The sequence below is a fragment of the Lampetra planeri genome, chromosome 34, assembly GCF_965212315.1.
Source record: "Lampetra planeri chromosome 34, kcLamPlan1.2.h2, whole genome shotgun sequence".
Taxonomy (NCBI): domain Eukaryota; kingdom Metazoa; phylum Chordata; class Hyperoartia; order Petromyzontiformes; family Petromyzontidae; genus Lampetra; species Lampetra planeri.
In genome coordinates, this window is record NC_136140.1 from 12,031,920 (window position 1) to 12,055,018 (window position 23,099).

The 23,099-nt window shown below is 52.1% G+C and overlaps 1 protein-coding gene across 4 annotated transcripts in view; it reads left to right on the forward strand.

Annotated features, from left to right (window-relative positions):
• Positions 1 to 23,099, forward strand: part of LOC144730157 (filamin-C-like) — a 58,787-nt gene that overhangs the window by 2,583 nt on the left and 33,105 nt on the right. For all 4 annotated transcript variants that reach the window (XM_078610755.1, XM_078610757.1, XM_078610756.1 and 1 more), the window contains exons 2-14: positions 9,398 to 9,646; positions 10,106 to 10,203; positions 11,126 to 11,273; positions 11,773 to 11,891; positions 13,352 to 13,429; positions 14,315 to 14,480; positions 17,770 to 17,970; positions 19,018 to 19,155; positions 19,615 to 19,741; positions 20,236 to 20,372; positions 20,674 to 20,981; positions 21,940 to 22,083; positions 22,959 to 23,082. In XM_078610755.1, coding sequence (XP_078466881.1) covers positions 9,398 to 9,646; positions 10,106 to 10,203; positions 11,126 to 11,273; positions 11,773 to 11,891; positions 13,352 to 13,429; positions 14,315 to 14,480; positions 17,770 to 17,970; positions 19,018 to 19,155; positions 19,615 to 19,741; positions 20,236 to 20,372; positions 20,674 to 20,981; positions 21,940 to 22,083; positions 22,959 to 23,082 — 2,037 coding nt within the window. The remainder of the gene's footprint in view (positions 1 to 9,397; positions 9,647 to 10,105; positions 10,204 to 11,125; positions 11,274 to 11,772; positions 11,892 to 13,351; positions 13,430 to 14,314; positions 14,481 to 17,769; positions 17,971 to 19,017; positions 19,156 to 19,614; positions 19,742 to 20,235; positions 20,373 to 20,673; positions 20,982 to 21,939; positions 22,084 to 22,958; positions 23,083 to 23,099) is intronic.

Here is a 23,099-nt window from a genome sequence, read left to right on the forward strand (position 1 = left end):
ACACGCTGTATGGGTAATGTGTGTGATTAAATGCCACACATAATCAACGATTTTTGGGTTTAGATCGCGTTATTTATAAATGTGTCGTAACCCTCCACCACCCGACACGGCCAATCAGTAAAAAAAAGTGTCACGTTGACAAAAGACAAATAGTTCACTGCTTTAGCCCACCGGTGTGTTGAAGCGTGGAACCACAACATTTACAATTTGAGTACGACGTTTCGCTGGTAATTGCATCCAGCATCATCGGGCAATTGACCATTCTGGCGAATTGCCCGATGATGCTGGATGCAATTACCAGCGAAACGTCGTACTCAAATTGTAAATGTTGTGGTTCCACGCTTCAACACACCGGTGGGCTAAAGCAGTGAACTATTTGTCTTTTGTCAACGTGACACTTTTTTTACTGATTGGCCGTGTCGGGTGGTGGAGGGTTACGACACATTTATAAATAACGCGATCTAAACCCAAAAATCGTTGATTATGAACAATATTGGTCGCGAAAGCCTACGTGTTAAACTAAATGCCACACGTTCACGTGGCGGGTTCATCCATACATAGGACAACCGCTGTTGACTTCCTCATTTTATCCCCCCTGGAAGGATGATGGGGGGTGGGGGGCGGAGTCATCCTCTGGCGAGCCGCTCGCGTTTCGGCCGAGCTGCGGAGCAGGTTAACGGCAGCGATGCTTGAGCCACGCGGAGTGTCGCTACCAGCGGCGTGCCCAATTTAACATGACCGTAACTTATTTCGCGTTTACTTAGGGAGTGCTTTAAAAACGTATTTTATATTTTGTCTGTTGTCCTTCCCCCCTACCTCCGATTATCACGGTTGGCTATGTACGGTGCGAAAGAAGTTCAACATACATACAGTACATACATTCGTGCACCACGTTTAAACGCCAGCACTCACATGGCTGTGATGAGTAGGAACGGGGTGATTGGCATCACTCGGGGGCACGGGCGGTGGTGAAACTATTCAAGCAAGGGATCGGACATGCAAAGTGCCCCCCAAATCTATAACAGTTTGCCCCCCCCCTCCCCCACCCGCCTGTAAATTAATCCCGCCCTGGGTCCCACCAGGGCTTAAACTCAATATGATCCAGCTCGCTGGTAGTGGACTGGAGCAGGTGGCTCGCGTAGCTCGAGGCTACAAGTCATCGCGAGACCGATACTGGATGTTGAGCGCAGGCAGGACCGGATTCAGGCTTGGGGGCTTTAGGGGCTGCAGCCCAGGGGCCTCCGCCAGCTGGAGGGCCTCCAGAGATTCAGTAAAAAGTAATTTCATTTGTAAATGCTGACTTTTATGTTGTTAGCCTTGTAAAAAATTATTATATTTTTCTTTAACTTTTTTTCCTTTTGAAAATATTACTGGGGGCCTCACAGTACCTGTAGCCTAGGCGGTCTACACATTTTTAAACCGGCCCTGAGCGCAGGCTGAGACGAAACATTTTTATCTGGTCGCTGATCTAGACGGGCCAGGCTTGAAGTTAAGCGGACAGAGATTGTTGGCGAGAGGATTTCCACGAGTTCTGTGAGCTGTGGGCCCAGTTGCGATGCTAGCTCACGTCCGGGGCAGGGGTCGCTGTGAGACTGCAGTAGGTGGCACGTGACTAGTAGTGACCACAGCCATAGTCGTGAGGTCTATTGGATGTGGTGTGCCGGGTGCGGAACTCTCTTTCCGGGTCGCCAAACCTTCTTGATGATTCTAATCCTTCGTGTGTGTGCATATATACACAACAGTATATATATGCACTTCCTCCGTACATCCGATTACCACGGTTGGCTACGTACGGTGCGAAAGAAGTTCAACATACATACAAGAAGCAAAGATCCCACAAGCAGTGTGTAGACTGCAGGGATATATTTGGAGTTTGCGTGTCTCTCTCCCCATGGTCGCGTGGATATTTCTCCGGGTCCTCTGGGTTTTCCCTCCACATTTAAAAACATGCTGCTATCAACTTCCACGTGATGGTAAGCCACTTTATTGAGCTATAATTCGTGGCCAGATCGCTTCTAAAAAAGAGCTACAATATCTCGCTCAGTGGGCCTTACCTGGTAAAATTTAATTTAAAAAACTAATTGAGTTTAGTTTATTAAGGCCGGAAATGGTAGTCGTTTATTTTTGTAAGAAGCGACATCCCGGCCCGACATTCTACGAAACTATTCACCACCATCATCATCAGCAGCCATCATCTATCAACTGCTGGATGAATTAACTCTCCAAGCCGTCGGCCTTTTCTCACGGTCCTGCGATGCGACAATCCATGTAGCTCGTGCGCTCGAGGCGACTTCACCACCGCTCAAAAATGAATGGTCGTAATAATGACGATGCCGGTAATTTATCCAAGAAAGCTTCAATGGCCAAAATATTTTTTTGTAAGAATGCTTTGCCTCGTGTGGGGAGGAGGCTGGGGGTCACGACAGAAACCCCACGCGTACGTTGGGATAACGTTAAAAACTCCGCACAGACGGGTTCATATACCCACGTCACGTCCTACCATCTGCTGGCATCCTGGCAGCCCGGCGAGGTTTTGTGAAATTCACAAATCTCTGCTCTATCCACTCACTCCTGCTGCCAAAGCGCCACATCGCGCGCGTGGTTGGGTCATCTTCTGTTGGCCGGCCTCGACCATGGCTCAAGCCCCATCCATATTGTCCAATCTGGAGCTTTCTTTTTTATGTCACTGGACCTTCCCATCCCCCATCCTTCCTTCAAGTCGTCAAGCAGCATATTTGTTTTAATTTCTCTTGGCCTCCTTCCCAGCATCCCGAACACTCACAGGACTCCCTTCATCGAGCTCCCGCTCCTATCTCTGAGCATGTGCCCAGTCCACGTCTCTTGCCTTTTTATTACACGCTTAACTCACTCTGTTGTTGTATCCTCAAATCTTGTAACTCAATTTTAACCCACTTCCCAATGTGGTATCGACTACAAACTTGGTATACTTATGTCATACTGATGACAATATCATATTCTATCAAAAAGAAAAATGTTTAAACAATTTTTTTACACACTTTTTATTAACTCACTGTCTGTTGTTGTTTTATCCTCAAATCTTGTAACTCAATTTTAACCCACTTCCCAATGTGGCATCGACTGCAAACTTGTTATACTTATGTCATACTGATAACAATACTATATTCTCTAAAAAAAACATGTTTAAACAATCTTTTTATATGTTATGTTTCGGCTTGGGTCTAATTGTCCACGCTCAACTAACGTTGGCTGTAAACCACCACGGTCCCTGACGTTATGGCAAGCTTGGGGGCCACTTCCTGGAGTCGTGCAATTCTTCCATTACTAGTACGGTACATTTCATTAAAGCGTGTTTAAAAAAAAGTTTTTAAAATATTACTTATTCTGGATCATCATCATCATCGTGACACGTAGCATCATAGCACACAGCAACATCAAAATCATCACACACAGCAACATCAAACACAGGCACGGCATAATCATCAGCTCTATCACACACAGCAACATTTCTCTCTGGAACATTCTTCGTGAAGCTCAGTCCTCTGAGCACGTTCCCAGCCTCCATATATCGCCTCTTTTGGATCGTTCGAATGGGTCGTCTCGCTTCCTTATCCTGCTCTAGAAGGTCCTCTTGTCTCGTTCTCGCCACCCCCGACCAATCATCTCCATTCGACGCCGCCACCCACAACCTCCAACCCCACCCAGTCTTATCGCGTCTTTCTTTCTCAGAGTCGAAGTTTATGCCGCCATACGATCGCTGCACTCCGTGCTCGGCAAGACACACACACACGTGACTCGTGGTGCACGAGCACAACAACAACGACTACTCAGCACGTCCGCCAACAATGCCGCCTCTAGAAGAAGACAGTCACTGCTTTCCTCCTGGGGCAGTGTTGGTTTAGCCTCGAAATGTACAGAAGGACCCTTTCCCGAAACGTCGCCTACTATATGTTTGTCCTCTTGTGGCCACGACGCAATCGACTCCACACGAGGGTCGCCTCCTCGAGTCGCCTCCTCGAGTCGCTTCAACCCCGTGTGCCAATCACGTGCGCGAAGTTCCTTCACCGATCACTTAGACGGCAGAGGCCACGTGCGCCAATGATGGTGATGATGATGTTAATACTAACGACGACGACGATGATGATGATGATGAACCAGTTACTGAGCCATTGCCAGACCGCTTCCTCTGGGAATGGTGGTCGTGTGTGTGAAAGGCGGCGTGAGATGATGAGCGACAGTGGGGCTGGGAGAAGAGGGCAGGAATGTGTGTGTGTGCGTGTCTGTCTGTCTGTCTTTGTGTGGGCGCGAACCTGGCGGCCCAGGTTCGATTCCAGCTCACAGCCAACACCAGTGACGATTATTTGAACCGGTCCTGGGCCTCCCCTAGGTCGACTCAGCCTCAAACGAGTACCTCGTGCGGTGTGTAAACATCGCCACGAGGGAGTCAAATGCGGCCGGGCGTGGTTTTGGCCACCCACCCCATCGTGAGCTGTGCCGGCTTTCATAGGTGCTCGCTAACAGCACTTGTCACAACAGTCTGTTACAGGCTATACGGGGCATCTTTGTATTTTTTGTTCTTGTGTCTGTGCGTGACAGCTGAGTGGCCCCCACCCCTCCACATGCATCTCAGCCCCCGACAGACACGCGCGCGCGCGCGGGATAACAGCTGATAAAATGACTGGGCGATGGATTGCGGGTGCGTGCGTGTGTGAGAATGCGCACGTGTTTTGCGCGCTGGGTGTGCGCGTGTGTGTTGGGCCAGAGCCACGATGGTCCGAATAGGTGCTTGCTAACATCGAATCAGTAAACATAGCCCAACGTTGGTCCAACGTTCCGCCAACCATATACCAACGTTGGCCCAACGTTGCATATTTATTGAGACTCACCCCAACAGTATGTGAAGGCTACGCAGGGGGTGTGACGGGTGTGCGAGAGGTCTTTGCGAGCGAAGGTGTGTGTTTATGAGGTGTATGTGAGATAGTGCAACGGTTAGAGGTCTGCCCTACGAATATGGTCACCCGAGTTCGATTCCCGCTCACGGCCAACACCAGTGACGATTATCTGAATCAGGCCTGGGCCTCCCCGAGTACTGATACGATGTGTGAACATCGCACCAAACATCGCAACTGGGGAGACAAAGGCGACCGGGCGTGGTGCTGGCTACCCACCCCCTCGTGTGCCGTTCCGGCCTTCATAGGTGCTTGCCCCAACAGTCTGTTAGAGCTATATGGGGGATCTTTGTCCGTGTGTGTGGACCAATCTCCAACACAGTCATGCCCACACCACTCATATAATTATCATCACCATTAATACAAGTATGTGTCCTCTTTTCTGAGGAAGGGCCATTGCCTGAAACGTGGACCTTTTGCACCACTCACTGATGTGTGAGGCAGTGCTAATGGGGAGCGTGGCGAGTTTGGGTATTTGATCTAATTTAATTTAATTATTTATCCAGGGGAGCCACGCTACTGAGTCGTGGGACTATTTTTCAGGAGGGTCCCTTCCGCATTAGATTTGTATCTGTAATATGTTTTCAGCTGATTAATGATAAGTCGTGTATATTATTATACACGTGTGGAGGAAGCCGGAACACCCGGAGAAACCCCACGCCTTGTGCGAGTGGGCAACGCTCCATCCCCGTACAGACGGAAACAGATGGCGATTCGCCCACTTGCTGGACCGCCTTCTCCTGGCGAGCCAGGACATAGCCCCTCCTCCACGCCCACAGGTTGGGAGTTTCACAATAAAATCAGTGTGGCGAACCACCAACCCTCACTGCTGCCTCCACAGCGCTAGATGATCACAGCCAAGCCACGTGCAGCAGAGGCGTAGTCACCGCCGCCGTTTCATCTGCTGTTTTACCACGTGATCGGCAACACGTGCCGGCGTGCCGCGTAATTCATCAACACCCACGTGACTGAGCAGGAGGTTCACGATTCATCTATCAGTTGCCGTCCAGCGTCACGCGTGATACTTCAATGTATTTTCGTCTTACCCGATCTGATTAGTCAAGTAATCGAACCTATAATCGGTAGAGTGATCGATTACATTAGTGCCCAGTAAACACGCAACAGTGGGCCAACGTTGGCTCAACGTTGCGTGTTTACAGGATAATCGGATCACCGAGCTCGACTGACGTTTTACCGTGGATAATCGCAAGAGAACGACAGACAGGCCGTCGCTTAACGCGTGTACATTTGATGGCGACTCTTAAAGTCTCAATACAGCCTCGAAAAGCAGTCTGGGTAGTTCCATTATGACGGTAAAAAAACTGCGTTTCCTATTGCTGTGGGGAAGCAGCGTTGGGCAATTGAGTTCCTGGTGGCAGATAATATCAAAGCAACTGATATTTATAGGAAGTTCCATTCTGCTCTCGCGCAAGACTGCACCAATGTGTCCAGGAGCTCGATGCCAATGTCGAGGTCTGCTGCCACGACGAGAGGGCTTCATTAGAGAGCTTCGTTTTGCTGTTCCTCCTTTTTTGAAGGAGCGCAGACCACAGCGATTTATTTTACGGTCCATAGTTTTGGTTGCATGGCCACAATCGCACGACTGTGGCTTGTCTTCGTGTATATCTCTGTGAATCTCTATCACGACTTATATTGTGCATCGATCTGTCGATATTCTCTTGCGGTTGGTGGTATATATAGGACGTTAAAACTGCACAGTTCTCTTTTGACCCTGGCTCTCGTGGTTTAAATCGACACAGCTTTGAAAAATTCCACTGCGAATGACTTGATTGAGACCACACACAGCAGCAGCAATCATCACTGACTCCCAATACGAAAACCTCACAGGATCCTCCTGCAAGAGTGATGTAACTCGATGAGCCTTTCCTGGATAACACGTGGCATAATATATGAATATGATTAATGTGAGTGTTTGAGTGGTGCGACATGGTTTATGTATGCGCTGTGGCTCGGTAAGACGTGTTGAGGATGTCCTGAACGGGCTGTGGCTATTCCCTCGACCCTTCTGCACTTCCTTGCATTCGGACGTCGCACGCCAATGGGACACATATGGACGCGCAGCCGGGGGAAATAACTCTTTCCTGTTTGTTTGTTTGTAAAACGAATGACAGAAAAAAACAATGTTAATAGACTAATATAGCTTAAACAGAATGCGCATAGACTAATTTGGGGATAACGGAATGCGCATAGACTAACTTGGAGATAACGGAATGTTAACCTATACAGTGTAAGTATTGCCTTTTCCCTCTTTATTAACTCGACTTCGCAATTTCCCAGCTCTAAAATCAGAGCAGGTTGACCTTGAAGGACCCTTTGACATCAATATGGTGCACCTCACGTCGCACGTCCCACTTGCTGGAGACTCGGGTAATGGGCCGATGTGAGGTCGGATTTGTGGTCGTCTACAGAAGAGGGCAGTTGCACCATGCAAAATACTGCACTGGGTGTGGGCGGTTAATTGGTTTGGGTGGATACGTGACGGTCGGATACACGGCACACTGAGCTGTGAATAGGACCGTCGTCCATTGAATAGAGCGTCCGCAATGCCGGTGCAGGAGGCTCCGTCTCCTGTCAAGCAGAGATTTCACAACTCATTGGTCGTGAGGGATCGGTTCCCACTGGTGTGTCGGCCGTGGCTGCGAGTCGAACTCGAGTCGCCGGTTCCGTCGAGGAGCGGCGCGCCAAACCGCTGCGCTGCCGCTCTGCCCGTACGATAGACGAACGTCGTCGTCGGCAGTGATGGGAGGCCCTCCGAGTCCTGCTGCGGCCTCCGTAACTCAATCTCCCTCCTATTCCCCCGTCTCCGCCTCCCCACAACCCCCGAATACCCCGTGAGGTCATGCCAGCCACGGCCAATACCAATTATAGCAAAGGATTTCTTAAATTACTTGTATAAATATATATATAAAACGGTCCCTTGTCATTTGTGCGGCCGAGATTCCGTGCCAGGTTTTGCCTTCCTAATATGGCCACGTGACTTAACCTCGTCTTGGCCCAGCTGTCACCACGACCCGCCACCTCCTTCCCACACCCCCCTCCCGCACCTCAACTCCTCTCCCCGTGCCGGGCTGGGTATCGGGAGAGCCTAGGGTCCCACATGCTCGGACTGTTCATAATAATCGTTTGGGGAGAGGTGGGCGACTGTCTTGGGGGGGGGGGGGGTCACTGAGACGCCGAGCCGGCGCCGCTGAGACCTTGGGTTCAAATCCGCCCAACCACAGCGATGACACCGGGTTCGCAAGTGTAGGGAGTTGATGGTCTCAGCCCTGTGTCACTCGTGACGTGTACAGATATCCATAGACTCGTATAAAGACCCACACACTCACATAGACCGAGTGGATAGCGCAGTGCGCTAACTGCTACACTACCACTCCCCACACACCTCCATCACCCACCCTCCCTGACGTCTATACATTCAGGCAGACAGCATTCTGAACGAATCACAATCCCTGCTTGTGTTCTACCTGCCCCATTGTAAAAGCAAAATGTGACCTGTCACAGATGTTTCGAAATGTATTCCTGAAATAGATGGGGAGGATTAATATGATGGTGATGTTATTAATGATGGTTGTATTATATATGATGATGTTAATTATCATTGTCATCATTAACGATGGTGATGGTTGCGTTGTGGGCTATATTATTGGTGATGGTGAATACACTGGTCAACACACTTTTTTCTGGCATAAGGTATTCCAACGGTTTCAATGTAAATTTGGGGTGCTGATTCCAAATCTGGCATCAGTTTTTGTCTATCACATCAGGTTTTTGAGATATCAAATATTGCATTTTCAATAAAGACTGCAGAAGAAAAATATTAAATAAATGTGGATATCTACATAAAATTATATTATAAACACACTATCCTAAAAATACAGCACCATATTTTAACACTAAAGCAGTCACTGACTCGCAACAACTTGCAATCATAAGTGACAGAGTTAATTTCGGGTAAAATCAATTAAAATGGGGTATGCCGATAGCATAAAAATGAGATGTGATAGAGCAAATCTGAGATCAGATTTGGAATCAGCACCCTGAAATTAGTCTAAAACAGCTGCAAAATTCCAGGCCAGAAAAATTGTTTTTTTGTTGTTGAACAGTGTAATTTATCGTGGTAATTATAATAACCAATTAGTACATTAGTATCATACTTGACGATATTATATTAGTGATATTGATGACTGATAATGAATGTGCACGTGATGCGTGATGAATAGATGGTGAAGTGTAAATGACAGCGCCATCATCATCATCAGATATGTCATGATATCAACATTCACAAGAGCAGTGATCATACCCACGGGCCCTAATTTATCCTTGTAATACACAAGCAGTATACGCGTGCGCTCGCGCTTAACGTATATGTTGAACTTCATTCGCACTGTTCGCCGAACTAAAGCCTCATCTCCCTTGGGTCCCCCTCTTCCCTCTGGTGCCCCCCACAGACAGCAAAGCCATCGTGGATGGGAACCTGAAGCTGATCCTGGGCCTCGTGTGGACACTGATCCTGCACTACTCCATCTCCATGCCCATGTGGGATGACGAGGACGAGGAGGAGATGAAGAAGCAGACGCCAAAGCAGCGCCTGCTGGGCTGGATCCAGAACAAGGTCCCGCAAATTCCCATCACCAACTTCCATCGCGACTGGCAAGACGGCAAGGCCCTGGGGGCACTGGTGGACAACTGCGCTCCCGGTGAGTGCCGCACCACCATCAAAACCACCACCACAACTACCATCGCTACCACCAACCATAGTGCCGCATTAGTGATGATAGTTGCGTGCAGAACAGTGGCGTGCAGTGGTTAGCACAGTGCGCTATGAACCTGGCGGCCCTAGTTCTATTCCAGCTCATGACCAAAAACAGTGGCAAAATTATATGATCACGGTCCTCCCCCGACTCAGCTTAAAACGGAGTACCTGGTCTGATGTGTAAACATCACCACTGAGGAGTTTGTCCTTCCCCCATACCTCCGATTAGCAAGGTTGGCTACGTACGGTGCAAAAGAAGTTCAGCATACATACAGCCAAGCGGGATGTTGGCCTTAACGGTCTACGGTCTTTATAGGTGCCACTCGCTGACAGAATTTACACCAACAGTCTGTTGAGGCTACACGGGGGATCTTTGTCTTTGTGTGTGATCTCGGGTGTGAAGGCCTGTGCCCCGACTGGCAGTCCTGGGACCCCAACAAGCCAGTGGACAATGCTCGGGAGGCCATGCAGCAGGCGGATGACTGGCTCGGCGTCCCACAGGTGAGCTCACCTGGCGACCAAACTAATTTTTTTTTTATTTTACCAGGTAAGGCCCACTGAGCTATACAGCTCTTTTTCAGAAGCGACCTGGTCAAAAATCACAGCTCAACGAACTGGCTATTCACGTGGAAATGTATAGCAGCCAAATACTTTAAAACGCACGTTGATTCTAAATGTGGAGGGGAAACCCAGAGGACCCGGAGAGCAATCCACGCAACCAGGGGGAGAACATGCAAACTTCAAATATACAGGGTACGGGGTTGGTATCGAACCGACGATCTCCTATATATCAGGCGAGGTAGTTAACATCTCGCAACTGTGGTAGCCGCTGGGCTGCTCGCTCGATATGCGCAGACCCAGCAGCGCTGAGCCACTCTTGTTTTCTGTAACAGGCGAGTCAGTGAGTCGGTCAGTTAGTCAATCAGTCGGTGAGTCAGTGAGTGAGTGGGTCAATTTGTTAGTCAGTGAGTCAGTAAGTCAGTCAGTTTGTCAGCCAGTCGGTCAGTGGATCAGTCAGTGAGTCAGTCTAACCATCCAATGTGTTTTTGGGTGGTGAAATAGCCCAGCTTGTTGCAGAGGTTTGTTGTTCCAATCTAGTAGGCCTCCCTGGTTTTTAATGCTGTGTTCACTATAAAATTCGCGCCATCGTCATTCGAAACGAGTAGGCCGGTGTGTGGCGGCGTCGCGATCCATATTATTTGGCATATTTTAAAATTACGTTAAAATCACTAAATTTGGATCACACGAAGCAGCAGCAATTCTCGCCACTCGATTACAAAAACTTGGCAGCACCCTCCTGAAAAACAGTAATGGGACTCAGTGAAACACACACGCACGCACATACTAATAATAATTGCCTGTAGCACCATAAATGCTTGGGTGACCTCCACATGCCCTTCACCTCGATCTGCCCCCCACCCAGGTAATCGCCCCGGAGGAGATCGTCGACCCCAATGTGGACGAGCACTCGGTGATGACCTACCTGTCGCAGTTCCCCAAGGCCAAGCTGAAGCCGGGGACCCCCCTCCGGCCCAAGATCGACCCCAACAGCGTGAAGGCCTTCGGGCCAGGTGTGCTGCTGCTACACACACTCACCGGACCGCGTCGTGACGATGCTGCAGATGACTGGGTAACGAGTATAGTGGTAATGGTGATAGAGAAGATGACACCGATGAAAGTGGTCATTGATGATGCTGATGAGAATGATGACAATAATGCTGGTTGTGATGATGATGGTAATGATGATCGTAATGGTGATGATGCATCAGGATAAGTAATGGTTATGATGATGGTGATGACAAAGTGGCAACGATAATGAGTGATTTGACAATAATAATGACGATTACGGTGGCAATGGTGAATATGAATATTTCAATGATGCGGTGACGATAGTGGTAATGGGAACGATGATATCGGTTAGTGATGCTGGCAATGATGACGATGGTGACGATACTGATAGCAATGACGAGGACATCGGCAATGATGATGTGGACGAAAACAAAGATGATGGCGATGACATCGGGCGAAGGCGCGGATAACGACGGCAGTGACAATGTGACCGGCGGGCAGGTATCGAGCGCTCGGGTAACGAGGTGACGCGCCCCGCGAAGTTCACCGTGGAGACGCTCAACGCAGGTGTGGGCGAGGTGCTGGTGTACGTGGAGGACCCCGAGGGGCACACCGAGGAGGTGAGGGGCCGCACTCACTCCTACAACCTCCCATGCCCCCCCCACAGCCTCCCCGCGCCACCAGACTGACGATGACAAGTCGTGTTGTCACGTGATGGTGTCTTTCTCCGTCGCACTGCCTTCCACTCTGGAATTCCCTCCCGTCGTCTGAGCAATAACAATCGCCTTGCTCAGTTCAAGGATCGCGTTGCACACTCTTCTCGTCTGTTACGCGTTTGCTAATGGTGCTGTGTGTTGCTGTCCGCTTGATGTTTTCGGCGTTTGAGCCCTGTGCTCAACAAACCGTGTCTGAAGACAAATATAAGCAAAAAGGGCATCGTTAATATTTCTACTTTTTCTAGTCATTCACTCTCAGTGGCCATGCAAATACATTGGGCGGCTTAACGTTTCGCCACCTGAACCGGTACATATTTTGTTCTCCGTCTCAATCGATTATAGAGGGCCGCACGAGAGTCGAGGGTGAGGTTGTGTGGCCCGGAGAGAGAGAGAACTCAAGAGACGTGGATAGGGAGTCTTCATTTGGAAGAGCGAAGCCTTGGGGCATTCGTCTGCTGCCAGTAGGGGGCAATGATTGCTGCTGTTTGTCTTACAAAGTGGAGGGGAGCGGTGGTGTAGCGGTGAGCTGGCGTCCCGAGTTCGATTCCCGCTCACGACCAACATCAGTGAAAGCGATTGTCGGAACCGGTCCTGGGTCTTCCCTAGATCGACTCAGCCTCAAACGAGTAACCTGCTGCAGTGTGTAAACATCGCCACTGGTGAGACAAAGACGGTCGGCCGTGGTGCTGGCCACTCACCCCCCCCCCCCTCGTGTACTGTGCTGGCCTTCATAGGTGCTTGCTAACATCACTTGTCCCAACAGTTTAAGGCTACACGGGGGATCTTTGTCTCTGGAGCGGAGCTACAAACCCGGTGACCCGAGTCCCCGCTCAGGGCCAACACCAGCGACGATCATACGATCTGAACCGGTCCTTGGGCCTCCCATAGGTCTGACTCAGCCTCAAATAAGGACTTGGTGCTGTGCCCAAAACAGGGAGACAAAGGCGGCCGGGCTTGGTCGCTGGCCCACCCACCCACCCCTCGTGTGCCGTGCCGACCTTCATAGGTGTTGCTCGCCGACATCCCTTGCCCCCCCAAACGGCCTCAAGGCCACACGGGGGAGGGGGCGGGCATCTTCGTGTTGGTCCGGACCCTGACGCCGGCGACACGCGGTTGGGCCCTCACGGGATCTTAACGCCTGTCGTGAGCGGCGGCCGCAATACGGCGCGCCTGGCATTTGCAATGTTATAATCGTAAACTTCGTCTAACAACGCCGCGGTCGGTGCTCTGCGTGTAAATACCCTGGGCGCCGGGCCTGTTCGTCTGTAACTCTGGCGCCCAGGGGGTTCAGTGGCCGCTGGGGTCACGGTCGTCAGTGTCCCCACCTCCCGCCTCACTTTGCCGTCTGTTTGCGCGTCCGCTAGGCCAAGGTGACGCCCAACAACGACAAGAGGCGCACCTTCTCCGTCGTGTACCACCCCAAGGTGGCCGGCCTGCACAAGGTGAGAGTTCCCCCCAAAAGGGGGCCCCGTCGCGGGCGATCCATTTACAGATGGCCCACGAGGGCCCTTCGCGGACGATCCAGTTACCGACGGCCCCGCTTTCTACAGTATCAAACATAAAAATAACCGGAACTACTTTTCCCTCTAAACTCTCTCTATTTGACTGTACGCTAACTCGCATCTCCCCCTCTGCTAAGACACGAGGCCCGTCGGCTATGACATTGTCATGTTGAAAATGGGGGGGGGGGGGTATCTATAAATGGATCACCCTGTAATACCGTCTTTATAAGGGAACGCTTTGTGTGATACGCGACGTTTCGGGCAAAATGGCCCTGTCGTAGCATACGAATAAGGGCCGTTGTCCAAAATATCACCTGTTTCATTCTTTTCCTCTTAAGGCCACGCTGTGGTTATTGACACGGAACGTGTTGAATTTAGTTGGGGTTTGTGATTTTCTCTCTACAGTACACTACTGTATAAAGGTACTGTATAGTCACTGCAACCAGGTTACAAGCACACGCTGGTTCACTCGGCCCATCATCCTCTGAGTCAATAAAACGAGCACCGGTGTGTGGGGATAAGTCAAATGTAGTTGTCGTCTGGATAGACTCAACCCCCTGCCACAGGGAATGTGGAATTATCCACCAGCACCTCAGGGCTTGTAAACTGGAGGTGAGCACCAGTTGCCCTGAATGTTCACTCGAGGTCGGACGTCACTTTGACGTTGACCGTTGCGTGCAGCGTCATTGGCGATGGAGATCTCCCGTGGGACCCAGTACCACGGGCCCAGGTCACCGGCCACCACCAACCCTGGGGTCTTTCCTGGATTGGTCGATCTCCACGAATCCTGAAAGCTGATGGGTGTGTGTGTTGCGCGTTTTCTAGGTGACCGTGCTGTTCGCCGGACAGCACATCCCCGGCAGCGTGTTCCAGGTCGACGTGGCGACGGTCGCCGTGGGCGACGCCAGCAAGGTGACAGCACGGGGACCCGGCCTGGAGCCGAGCGGGAACGTGGCCCACAAGCCCACCTACTTTGAGATCTACACCGCGGGTAAAACTACGGCGATGCCGAACACTACTTCCGCCCGCCTGTATCACCAATACTACCGACGCGGCCAACTGCACACCGTTATCAACAGCGCTACCAACAACCATCACGAACACCGCCACCAAAGCCACCTCCATCACCACTAATACCATCACCACTAATACCATGACCACAGACACCACCACACCATCGCGAACATCACCAAACTCCAATACCACCATCATCATCATACTGCCACCACCATCACAAATCCGGCACGGCCCTTAAAAAACATTTGCTAGCAGCCCTGGCTTCATGGCTACACGAGAAATCTTTGTCTTTGCATGTGCGTGTGTCTGTGTGTGCATGCGCAAAACGACCTCCTACCTCCTCGCGGTGCCGGACGGCAACACTGTAGTGGACAGTGCTGTGGGGGGAGGGCCAATGCCTCATTGGCCTCTCCCCTAATGGCGTCTGTGACCACCACAGTGGCTAAACGGGGGCTCTGGACGGGTGCGAGGGGCTGGTAACCCCTCCACCCTCAATTTATTACCACGAAACTACGAATTAAACATAAATCTGTAACAAATAAGCTTGTGCCGGAGGCCCCGGGGGGACAGGCGTCTATGACGTCTCCTTCCCAAACTCCAATTGGCGGAGCCAGGAGATTGAAATTTTCACCCTCGAGGCTCCTTCAGAAACAACGAAACGCCACTACGGATGGCCACGTGGAATGTTCGAACGCTCACTGCGGAGAAGAGGCTGCCACTCCTTTGTCGGGAGCTGGACCGGTACCGCCTGGATCTCTGTGGCATTCAGGAGGTCCGTGGACCGGTTCTGGCTCCTGCCACCATGAGGGGTGGACAGTCCTCTACTCGGGGCAGGAGACTGCCAAACAACAGGGTGTGGCTCTTCTTTTGAACAAAAGAATGAAGGGGGTGTGGGAGCGTGGTGGTGAGGTGTGGGAAGCTGTAAGCCCCAGGATACTTTGGGCTCGCCTTCCCATCAACCGGAGGCGAGGAGTGGTGGTTGTGGTTACTTATGCCCCCACCGAAGACGAACATCCGTGGAGGGATGCAGGCAAAGCCGATGAGTCAGAAGCCTTCTATGACCTCCTGTCACAGGTACTGGCTAAAGTGGCCACTCGGGACAGAGTCATCTTGTTGGATGACTTCAATGCCCGAGTTGGTCATGATGCTGGCACCTGGTCTAGAGTGATTGGAAGGCATGGGCCAGACCAGCTCAATAACAACTGTAGGAGGCTGCTAGATTTTTGTGCAGCCCATGGGCTTGTAATTATCAACACGCTCTTCCGGCATCGGCGCATCCACACAACATCATGGATGCATGCCGGGTCCAAGCAAGAACATCTGCTGGACTACATAGTGACGGACCAGCGGATGCGAGCCCATGTCCTTGACACCAGGACCTACCGTGGATCTGATCTGCCCTCTGACCATCGACTAGTCATCTGTAAGATGCGCCTGCCATTCTTCCACTCCGGTGGTGGGTGTACACCCAGGACCCCATTTCAACCTAAAGTGGCCTGGTCTCAGCTGATGAAAGTTGCAAGCGAGAATTTCATCATCGCTTGCAGCTGGGGTTGGCATCGTCCCCCACTCCTCCTGATGTCGAAGGTAAATGGGCCAGGTTTAGGACTGTGACTCATGCAGCGGCAATGGCTGCTTTGGGTACGCAGTCCAGACCTCCCCAGAAACCCTGGCTGACAGAGGAGGTGTTCAGGTTAGTTGAGAATAAGCAGCAGGCCCACTCTCATCGGCTACAGCATCCCAAGTCAGAGAATGAGGTTTACCGCAGCCTTCGTTCGGAGGTTCGGAGAGCCGCAAGGCGCTGCAAGGATGGGTGGTGGTCGCGGGTTGCTGAGGAGATGGAGTCTGCCTCAGTGGCCCGCGATCACAGATATAATGGGAGGCTGATCGACGCCCGGGTGCGATCAAGGGATGGCTCCCTATTGGTCAACCACGTTATGTATGCCGATGATTTGGTAATAGCTGCTCATTCAGAAGAGGAGTTGGAGACGCTGCTGCTGAGACTGGAGCGTGCCACTAAGAGGTGGGGCCTTACCATCAGCCCCACCAAAACTAAGCACCTGCCTGGGTATTTTGTACCATCGGACACTCCACCCCCACAACTCCCAATCGGTGATGGGGCAGTAGTGGAGAGAGTGGAGAGTTTTCCATACCTGGGCAGTGTGCTTATGACCGGCTCCAGTTTAACAGCAAAGGTCTCACTCCGAATCAGTCGAGCAGCAATATATTTTCATCGGTTGCGTAACGCTGTGTGGAAGCTATCTGGTCTGTCGCTCCACACGAAGCTTCAGGTCTTCTCGGCTAGAGAAGAGATGGAGTGATGTGGTACAGGAGGACGTGGAGCTGAGTGGACTTGCCGATGACTGGTACCAGCGGTGTCTAGATCGGCCTCTGTGGAGGAGGCTCGTGAAGGACGCTACTGGGCAGTTGGAGGCAGTCGCCCTCCAACAACAACGGAGGGCGGAGGAGCGACGCTCACAACAACGAGCGGAGCGCCGGGTGGCTAAAGCACAGCAAGTTGGTTCAGTAGGGGGCACAGGTGGTGCATCAGCCAGTCATCTCGGTCAGTCGACCCGTGGCACCAGGGTCTGCCCCGTGACCTCCTGCCAGCGGACGTTCGACACTTCACGTGGCCTCAAGGTGCACATGGCCTGGCACAAGCGTCGTGGCGACGTCACTACCACTTAGTGGCGAATGGCGGTTGTTGTTATTGCATGCGCTAACAGTAGTGTAGCGGTTAGCGCGCTGCGCTACGAACCTGGCAACCCGAGTTCGATTCCCATTCACGGCCAACGCCAGTGACGATTATTTGAAACGGTCCTAGGCCTCCCCTAGGTCAACTCAGCCTAAAATGATGGTGTGGTGTTGACCACCCACCCCCTCGTGTGCCGTGCCGGCCTTCATAAGTGCTCGCTAATAGCACTTGCCCCAACAGTCTGTTAAGGCTATACGGGGGATCTTTGTATTTGTATGCACACATGCGTACATGTGTGAGCACATGTGTGAGCACGTGTGTGAGTGCACATTTGTGTCTATGTGTCTATGTGTGCGTGTGTGTGCATGTGTGTATGTGCGCGCCCGTATGTGTGTGTGTGCATGTGTGTATGTGCGCGCCCATGTGGGTGTGTGTGCGTGTGTGTATGTGCGCGCCCGTGTGTGTATTGTAACATTCTTACCTGCCCCTACTGGACATCTGTCAAAAATAACTTCATAGCTCATTGCATTCCTCCAGGATATATACATATTCTGATTATATTTGGCAGGCGCGGGCGTGGGCGAGGTGGGCGTGGTGATCGTGGACCCACAGGGCCGTGCCGACTCGGTGGAGGTGTCGCTGGAAGACCGCGGGAACAGCGTGTACCGTTGCACGTACCGGCCCGTCACCGAGGGCCCGCACGCTGTGCACATCACCTTCGCCGGGGAGCCCATCCCCCGCAGCCCCTACACCGTTGTCATCTCGCAGGGTGAGTGTGCACGTTCACGTGCATGTGTGCTTGTGTGTACACGTGTGTGTGTTTGTGAGTGTGGCCAGCGGTAGTGGAGCTGTTAGCGCGCTGTGCTAAGAACTCGGCGAAGCGAGGTCTATTCCCGCTCACGGCCAACACCGATGATGATTATCTGAACTGGTCCTGGTCACCACCACGGCCGGGCGTGGTGGTGGCCACCCACTCCCTCATGCATGTGGCGTGCCAGCCTTCATAGGGGCTTCTTGCTAACAGCATTTACTCCAACAGTCTGTTAAGGCTCATGTGGCCCAGTGGTAGCATGCTCACCACTCGTTGCATAAGGTCACGCTTCTGCCACCCTGGTTAATACTGAAAATACCGCGTGCCGTCTGCTTCACAGTGGACGTTGAAGATCCCATCACGTCATTCGAAACAAGTGCCGACATCACGGTCCAAACTTGCCAAATTCTGAAAATTACACCCAAACTATTGCATTGTTTTTTTCACAACAGCAGCAATGGTCGTCCCCTACTGGCACTAATGCCATATGGCTTACAGGCAAGAGTGACCTTGTGCCGCAACAGGGACAGCTGCCACTGGCGGGGGGGTGTCCTTGCAAATGCATTGAGATGAATAGATTAGATGCAGGTCACTCGCTCCGAGACGCCGCCAATGTCTGCTGGAGGACAGCTTTATGAGACACACAACTCATCGTTATAATCATGTGTTTGTGTGTGTGCATGCGCTAACGGTAGTGAAGCGGTTAGCGCGCTGCGCTACAAACCTGGCAACCCGAGGTCGAGTCCCACTCACGGCCAACACCAGTGTCAATTATCTGAACCGGTCCTGGGCCTCCCCTATGTCGACTCAGCCTCAAATAAGTACCTGGTGTGGTGTGTAAACATCACTGGGGAGACAAAATCGGCCGGGCGTGGTGTTGGCAACCCACCCACTCGTGTGCCATGCCGGCCTTCATAGGTGCTTGCTAACAGCACTTGCCCCAACAGTCTGTTAAGGCTATACGGTGGATCTTTATATGTTTTTTGTGTTCGTTTGTGTGTGCAGCCTGCAACCCGAGCGCGTGCCGCGCGTGGGGCCGCGGGCTGCAGCCCAAGGGAGTGCGCGTCAAGGAACACGCCGACTTCCGCGTGCACACCAAGGGCGCCGGCACAGGAGAGCTCATTGTCACCATCCGCGGCCCGCGTGAGTGGCTGCGCCCTGCCGACGAGACAAATAAAATGAAGCTGCTTGCTGCCGAGGATGTGCTTGTGCGTGTGTGCGTGAGCGATGCTCGAAACAACTTGCGGGGTGACAGGCAGGTAAAATGCAGCGATTTTGGCACAGGTGGTGCATCTGCCAGTCATCTCAGTCAACTCATGGCACCCGGGTCTGTTCCGTGACATCCTGCCAGCAGCGCGAGCCATCCACAAATCACGTGACGGCCTCCATGTGCACCTAGCCTCGCACAAGCGCTGTGATGAATCCACCACCACTTGGTGGTGAATAGCGGCTACCGGTTCGGTTTTTATACCTCTCTCTCCATCCATCACCATGACCACTACATGCCTCCACTCATTGAGACTGCATGCGGAGGAGAGTGTGGGGGTCACGGTGGAGAGTTCACGACCCGATGGGCGTTCCTTCCCCTCGCCTCTCCCGCAGGTGGCACGGACGAGGCGGTGAAGCGCACAGACGTCGGCGATGGCGTCTTTGAGTTCGAGTACTGCCCCGCGGCGCCCGGGAAGTACACGATCACCATCACGTGGGGCGGCCACAACATCCCTCGCAGGTGACCATGCGCGCGCCCCCGCAGACTCAAGCACGCGCAGCACAGCGACGATCGCAGTTCCAACTCGATTTACCATTTCAAACGAGCGCTGATTATTCACGTACAGTTTGTTTCAAAAATTAACTGGTAGGCTTTAAAACTGTTTTACAACCTTCCAGGAAACGATCCTGTTTGTTAACTTAGTGCACAGCAGGTAGGTGCTCCCGATTTCCAGATGAATAAAAAAATAATCGGGCCTAGACACGCGGACTGTCGAACGGTCAGGCGTCACGCCGCGTGCAACATCTCGTTGTGCGGCTCGCACGGTAACGTTATATTCACTAATCAGACATTTCTGAGAACAAACGCTTGAGTTTGACAGCGTTACGAAATCCATTACTTTTTTCTACCTTCAAGATTGCTTTGTCCTAACTCTGCTGTTGAAGGGGAGACTCTCAGCCTCTTTGTAATGAAGGCACAGGAATAAATTAGTGATGTACGTTTTGCTGCACCAGCCCTTTCGAGGTGATCGTGGAGGTGGAGGCCGGCACCCAGAAGGTGCGGGCCTGGGGGCCCGGCCTCGAGACCGGCGTTGTCGGGAAATCGGCAAACTTCGTGGTGGAGGCCGTGGGGACAGAGGTCGGCACGCTCGGTGAGACGCGCAGATGCACGGCCACACGCATGCACAGCTGCATGCATACACAAAAGACGCGGTCACGCACACACGCTCGTACGCACGTATACATAATGGTGTTAGTCAGGACACCCATGTAGGCGGCATTGATGTTGTTGATGCTAACGGTGCCACCGACATTCGTGTCATAGACGGTGACACTGACTGGGACGGTGACACTAACGTCGATGACGATGATGATGTTGTTGACGTCTCCCCATTTCCGGCCCTCTCCTCACTCACCTCCCACCCCCCACCTTCCCCCACCTCGTCGCACCAGGTTTCTCAATCGAGGGGCCGTCGCAGGCGAAGATCGAGTGCGAGGACAAGGGCGACGGCTCGTGCGACGTCTGCTACTGGCCCACGGAGCCGGGCGAGTACGCGGTGCACGTCGTGTGCGACGATGAGGACATCAAGGGCAGCCCCTTCATCGCCCACATCCTCCCGGCACCGCCTGACCACTTCCCCGAGCGCGTCAAGGCCCACGGCCCGGGCCTGGCGCACACGGGCTGCGTGGTGGACGCGCCAGCAGAGTTCACCGTGGACGCTCGCGCCGCGGGGAGAGGGGCGCTCAAGATCTATGCCCAGGTGACGCGCGGGCGCACGGGTTGCGGACGGCACTGCAGGTTGCTAAATGAAACATTGGCATAATGTGTCAGGATTCTAATACGGCAGCATGCCAACGAGCCGTCACACAAATTAGTCTGTGCGCAAGCAAGTCGGCACGCTAACTAGACACCATGCGGCCGTGCCAGCGTGCTCACGAGTTGTTCCTCTTAACGAAGCCGCACTCCATCGAGCCAACATGCAAATGAGCCACCTCGCTCACGAATTGAAATGCTGATGCGCTGGCATGCTCAGGGTTTGACACCCTAACGAGTCGGCATGCTAACGATCTAACTCGCTAACAAGCATGTACGCTACTGAACCAGCACTCTTAATGAGCAGCATGCTAATTAGCTCCCTCACTTGCTGGATAACACCTGCCAGTGGACACACCAATAGCTTTGGAAACTCAGAGTGTGTGTGTGTGCATGCAGTTAGTGCACTGCGCTATGAACCTTGTGGCCTGAGTTCGATTCCCGCTCACAACCAATAATAGTGGCGAATATTTGAACCGGTTCTGGGCCTCCCCTATGTCGAATCAGCTTTAAATTAGTATGTGGTGAGGTGCGTAAACATCGCACTGGGGAGACAAAGGCGGACGGGCTTGGTACTAGCCACAGAATCCCCTCGTGTGCTTTTTTGTATAGGGGATCTTTTTCTTTGTTAAGTATGTTCAGTTTATTTTGGATGATGATGATAAAGGAAGCAATGTTGATGCTGCTGAGGACGATAGTGGTGGTGGTCCTGATAGTGGTGGTGCAGTGAATAGCCTGGTCGCTCGTGACGGTCGGTGTGTGGCGTTGATGAAGATGATGATTATGGTAGTGGTGATGTTGATGATGCTGTCTCTGTTGATGCAGCAGCTGCTGATAATTGTCGTGGTGTTGATCATTAGTGACGGTGGAGTGAATGTTCGATGGTGATGGTCGCTGTGTGGTAGAACGCCGAGGGGGAACTGATCAATGTGGAGGTCCGCGACAACCACGATGGAACGTTCCACTGCTGCTACACTCCGCGCAAGGCCATCAAGCACACCATCATCATCGCGTGGGGCAGCGTCAACATCCCGCTCAGCCCCTTCAGGGTGAGCGCCCAACACTTGCAGCAGCAGCAACACTTTTAAATCTTGATTGAAAACTCATTGTGATTAGTTTGTTATTAATCCCCTGCACCTCCGATTAGCATGGTTGGCTATATACGGTGGGAAAGAATTTCAACATACATACAACAACAACTGCACTACAGCTGGGATACCCCGCTGAGTGGTGATGCGGCTCAAGGGTAGCAGCGCCCTCACTGCTCGTTACAGGGGGTCGCGGGTCGAATCCAGCGGCTGCTCTGGTTATTACCACAATGTACCTATTTGGGATTATACAGCAGTAATCATCGCCCCCTACTGGCAGCAGACCAATGCCCCAGGCCACAATTGCAAATGAGACTCATCCTGGCCTCGAGAGTTCAAGTTCATAACTGGGGTACACAAATAATCTTGGAAGTATAATTGATATAATCGATTATGCCCCTGATTATCGATTCAATTGCTCAACTAATCGGGTAACACAGGGAAAAGAGTCTCACCTCTGCTCCCACATGCCGCTGGATGGGAGGTGATAGGCGAAGCTTGGTGATGTCCGAAGCATCCTCAGACGTGTCACACTGGCTCAGCGTTAATGTGATCACTTTCTGAAGATTTCGAATTCAAATCCTGGTTGGGGGTTGACTCAGCCCATCATCCCTCAAGGGCCAATAAAATTAGTACGTCTTTGTGGGGAAGTCAACAATGGTTGTCTTATGGATAGATTTGTCACCGCCAGAGCGATGTGGAATTTCCATCATTGGCTCTGCAGGGTTGTAAACGGGGGATCAGAAATCACATGGACTTTTTAGCGTTCACTTTGATTTGCTGACTCGAAGAGATGCCTCACCTGGCGTCTGCGCCGCGCGATTCCTTTCGGCCAGGTGAATGTTGGAGAAGGGAGCCACCCGGAGAACGTGAAGGTGTACGGCCCGGGTGTGGAGAAAACCGGCCTCAAGGCCAACGAGCCGACCTACTTCACCGTCGACTGCAGCCAAGCCGGCCAAGGTGAGGCCTCAGCGACA